The 5,192-nt window shown below is 40.0% G+C and overlaps 1 protein-coding gene across 1 annotated transcript in view; it reads left to right on the forward strand.

The window, feature by feature from the left end:
- The first annotated feature begins 665 nt into the window (after positions 1–665).
- The window catches only part of LOC113236228 (structural maintenance of chromosomes protein 6-like), an 8,066-nt gene continuing 3,539 nt past the window's right edge, over positions 666–5,192 (forward strand). Inside the window, exons 1-3 of the mRNA XM_026472236.1 lie at positions 666–901; positions 2,353–2,523; positions 4,196–4,383. Coding sequence (XP_026328021.1) covers positions 815–901; positions 2,353–2,523; positions 4,196–4,383 — 446 coding nt within the window. The 5' untranslated portion in view covers positions 666–814. The remainder of the gene's footprint in view (positions 902–2,352; positions 2,524–4,195; positions 4,384–5,192) is intronic.

Consider the following 5,192-nt stretch of genomic DNA (forward strand, 5'->3'; position numbering starts at 1 on the left):
CCCCGTAGCATGGCTACGCATGATAGTCGCGACACGCGCGATAAAATTGGAAAAAGCGCGCGCTATTGGCTGTCTCAATCAGATCTAATAAATTAAAAAACATATTTTTATTGTAAGGGACATGCTATATACTTTAAACCACTGGGCATTCTTAAATTTTAATAATACCAATCGATAGAGCGGGCAACTTCCTAATCCAATGATATATGTAACTCATTTTCGACAAAATATCCCTTAATTAATTGATACTTCTGGTATCGATATTTATTCACAAATACATGTCCATATTATTAGTTTGCAGGCGGTAAAAGCCAGGAAGTTTAGGTAAGCGCACGATTATCCGATCACTGGTGATGACTCGTTTATTGAATTACGTATGTTTTCATTCATCATTTTCATTCATTTAGATGTCACTGTTAAGTTGTTAGTTATTGTTTCCAAGCTACATCGAGGAGTACGGCTTTATCATTATCATCAGCCAGATCCAGACTTCACCCACTGCTGGGTATAGGTCTCTCGCAGTTTGTACTATCCACCAAAATCTTGTGTCATCAATCACAACCAAACGACTCTCACCTTGGCGTGTTACAACACCAGAACGTTACGACATTGCCAAAGTACAAAAGCAAATCGCAATGTAAAACACATGGTATTTTAACACTCGTAATATGGTTGATACAGACAAGTGGAAGCAGAAATCCGTGAAGCAGAAGCGAAACTCCGAAGTGTGCGAGCGGAAGCAGAGGAATCGTTGCGTGAAGCAACGCAAGCGAAAGAAGCAGAGCGAAACGTGTCGCAACAGGTGCAAAAGCTCATGAAACTTAGGCACGATAAGGAAGAATTACAGCGCACGCTGGCTTCGCAGTTGGAACAGCTGCAGGCACCACATCATGCTGTGCTGGTTAGTATTTGCTTATGTCTTAACCGAGTTTTCCTGCGCTGGCCATTTGCAAAAACCACCCTTCATGTAATATAGTCACATCTGCAAAATTAGAACTATTCAAGAGAGAGGTTTTAAGATTTCTACGAATGAAATTGGTCGTTAACTTTTTTATGCTTAAATAAGAGAGTTAAAAAAATTATTATTAATTACCAAAAGTACGAAATCTAGATAATAAAATCAATAAATAATCAAATTAGGAGAAGCAAAGGTCATCAAAGCGTACCCCTCATGGAGCTTAAGTGAAGTTACGTCAAACATGTTTATGTAACCCACGTCTTCTCCAATTCTTGTAACTCTAGAATATTAGTCAATAGAATTACAAGAATTTGTGAGGACGTGGGTTATATTTTTTTCTAACTAATGGAGCAATAAATGTTTTTGACGTAATTCTACTTATGCCATTCTTCCGTAAGACTGACAAAGTTAACAGTTTGAATAATAATGGGCGAGATACATTACGCTCAGAACAGGTGGCTTTAGGGCCAAAGCGTTGTCGACCGCGTACCGGAAAACGTGAGCGGACTACCCATAAGGTGGACGACCCTTTCTATTCAAAGCTCTGCTCAAAATCGTGGAAGATACGACGAATACGAAATTTGGTATAACTCCATACTTATTACAAATTTCAATGTGAAAAATCTTATTTGGACGAAAAAAGATGCAACTCCACACAATACCCACCTTGCAATCCTGTGGATTCTCACTATTAAGGATACTATTCAATTTGTATGAAGATCGATTATAATGCATGGGATCTAACGATTTTTTTATTGATTTATTTCAATGCGATTTTCAAGCGAAGCGAAATCGAATCGTCTAGATCAGAAAGCAATAAACTTTTTTAATAGTATTATAAAATTAGAACTTGGTTTACAACAAATATATTTAGTTGTAAATAGTTTTGTCCTCGATTTCGGGAACCCGGCCCATTTGCCAGGGATTTGCCCATCTCTGATTGTCACATTATTGTCTCAGTTGTTCCTACAGGTTTGTCATCAACAAATCATCACAATCAAGGACCATGGACTGGTTCGAAACATGGCGAGCAAAAATTCGACTTAAGTACATGAGTTATCTGTTAGTTTAGTTAATATATAAATTTCTTACCGAGGGCGCTATGGCAAAAAAAGTCGTTAAAAACTAAAAACTAGGGATAATGCGGGGCTATGAGAGTGTGCGTTATTAAGTAAGTTGCTAAAGCGCTTGTGTAATGGAAATAGAACCCGAAACAATATACAAAAGTTAGTTTTTCTACACTGACGCGGCCGGGGATCGAACCAGGGACTTCAGAGATGGCGACACCAGAAAACTGGTGTGCAAGCCACTCCACCACGGAGGCGGTTATTATATTATACTATGCCTTTAGTTTGCTGCAGTGATGATAATGATAAAATGGCTTCTTCCAACAGTTGGACGAGCTAAAACACTCCCAGGAGAAGATGCAAACATTGCAAGTTCAAGTGGAACAGTTCACGGCAAAGGAACGGCAGTACAGGACCAAGATGGACGAATTCGACACCAAGATTAGGAAAGTCAAGGGCAAACTGGCGGAAGCGACGTCCGCTTGTCGCAACTTGAGTGTAAGTTTAGTAATAGTAATACAACATGCATAGTGTACAGTAAGAAAATATCAAAGAATCAGAACATGTGACAGCTCTGGTACTTAATCATTGTTACTTTTTTATACAAAAACCGACCTCAAAAGTTCATGGAATTACATCTATTTGCCACGTTTTATTGAAGTCGGTTAGCGGAAAGTGCGCAAAATTGCATTCATCCATAACTTTCGCATTCCATAATGTGTAAAATAATAAATCGTCTCATCCGTAGAACAAAGACCTATCCTCAGAACTTTGTACATTTCGTTCGCTGTTCTTAGCTGTGGATATAAGATCGATCATTGATCGATTTTATATTTCCCAAACGAAATAATACATAAAATTCTAAAAACACCTATAGCTAGGCCTTATTTTGAATAACGAGATTATGTATTTATCCTCTTTTCGTTGTATAATCACATCGGACTCTGTTCTTCGGAAGAGTCGAAATCTCCATAGCAGCTGCCGTGTCACTCAGAGCTTCAAATTGTAAAGGTCACCCACAAACATAAGTTGATAAGTCTCTTGTAATTTCACCAGCCCCCTTACCCTTCAAAACATAATATAATAATAATAATATTAATAATAATAATGCACACACTCAACATAGCCCCGTACTAGGGAAACCCTGCGTCTCGGGTGCCATGGACACACACATAGACAACCACAAACTACACCCAAACTCACGAGAGAAATGTAGGCAATACAATTATTTTTCCCGGCCCGGGAATCGAACCTGGGACCTCTGCGTGGCAGTCCGGTATGGTAACCGTTCGGCCACTGAGGCAGTTAAACACAGTTAGAATAGAAGATTTTATATCGTTTATTTTAATAGGATAGTGTTATTCTATATTATAGTAGCAGGAAGAGACATAAAAAAGTAAGAAAGTTTATAAATCGTCGGCTTATTGCAAGAAGTCATTAATTCACTTACAAAATTATATGGCAATTCATGACTTCTTGCACTAAGCCGACGAAATAGAAAATTTCCTCGAGGGCCGTACACTGGGACATCGTGTCCAAAAGGCTGGCAACATTTCCCCTTTGAATTGCTAAAGTTAATCTTTCGCGGAAACTGCCAGTTTTGTGGTCACCGGAGGCTTCTACGCGGCCATCCGACAGCTCGTTCGCTAGAAGTTTCACCTGTGGCCCCCAGAGACCAAGGGTTTCAACCGCAAAAGGCACAAGGATGGAGCACTGATCAAGGTTGGCGTATTTGAAGCCTTTTGCGGTTCCCGGCCTCTCTGGTCACAGAAATAGCTAAGGTGGCAGTACTTCCCAGGACGAACTCTTTCACAAGGACCTCTACTGCTACAAAAATGGTTGTGCAGTAAGATAGTTCGGACGGCAGCTATGTAGTCAGTGACGTATAGTGAAACGGGAACAGCAGATTTGGTACTTTATATTATAAACTGCCTCCGTGGCCGAACGGTTACCATGCCGGACTGCCACGCAGAGGTCCCAGGTTCGATTCCCGGGCCGGGAGAAATATTTGTATGGCCTACATTTATTTCTCTCGTGAGTTTGGGTGTAATTTGTGTTGTCTATGTGTGTGTCCATGGCACCCGCGACACAGGGTTTCCCTAGTGCGGGGCTATGTTGAGTGTGAGCGTTATTATAAAGAAAAAAAAATAAAAAATTTATTTTCCTCCAGGAAGAAATAGAACAAGAGCAACTAAAACTAGATCACGGCACCTCGGAGCGTAGATCGTGTCAGCAGAAGCTCAACGAGGATAAACAGAAGATAGGCCAAGTGGAGGCAATTTTGAAACAGAAGTTTGACGTCATAAAGGAAAATATCGCCGACGCGGAGAGGCTGTGTCCTAGAATTGACAATCCAAGGTAAAACTGAAACTCACTTTCATTACCGAATTAAGTTTTTTGAGTATACGATTATATATGTATAAGAAACTCCACTATGTCATGGATTTTTTTTTAATGTTGATAAATAAGTGATGGGTCCAGTTGCAGTGCCATTCAGAGCTTTAACGCAAAGATCTGAGGTGCACTACCTCTGCGCCCATCACCCTGAGACAATAAGTTGAAAAGTCCCATGTGTCTGTAATTTCACCACCACCCTTCAAAACCGGAAGGCAGTAATGCTCACATTCCCGCTTGGCGGCAGAAATAGCTAAGTGGCAGTACTTTCCTGGACAAACCCGATTTGAACGGAATCAGATGTGAACAAGCGTGCGGAACTTCCGCAGTTGCGGAAGCAGAAGTCTGTTACATCCATCGAGTATATAACCAGAAACAGACGAAACGTCATTTATTTTTGTTTGAAAACTATTCTGCCAAATCATTACTGTGACAACAGCGCTCCGATTGGCCAGCCCGAATTTGGAACAATTGACAGGTGACGTGAATAGGTAGCGTCAATTGTTTCACTTCAAATCGACCAGTTAAATTGAGCTTCGCTGTAATGGACGAAAATTGCAAAATTACATATTTAATATTTAATTACCGATGAAATGTGATTCTGTTTGTTTTGTAATTAGATGTTTGCTGTTTTTCCCACACTACCGAATGGAACAGGCCCCATTGTTAGAGATATTATCTTTATTACAATAAATACAGAATATTTTTTAATATACGGAGATGTACAGTTACACACAGGTCAGTTGCTAGCGCTGTACTATATCAGTTTTCTA

Source organism: Hyposmocoma kahamanoa, unplaced genomic scaffold, assembly GCF_003589595.1.
Source record: "Hyposmocoma kahamanoa isolate Upper Pololo Valley unplaced genomic scaffold, ASM358959v1 90165, whole genome shotgun sequence".
In the NCBI taxonomy this organism is placed as follows: domain Eukaryota; kingdom Metazoa; phylum Arthropoda; class Insecta; order Lepidoptera; family Cosmopterigidae; genus Hyposmocoma; species Hyposmocoma kahamanoa.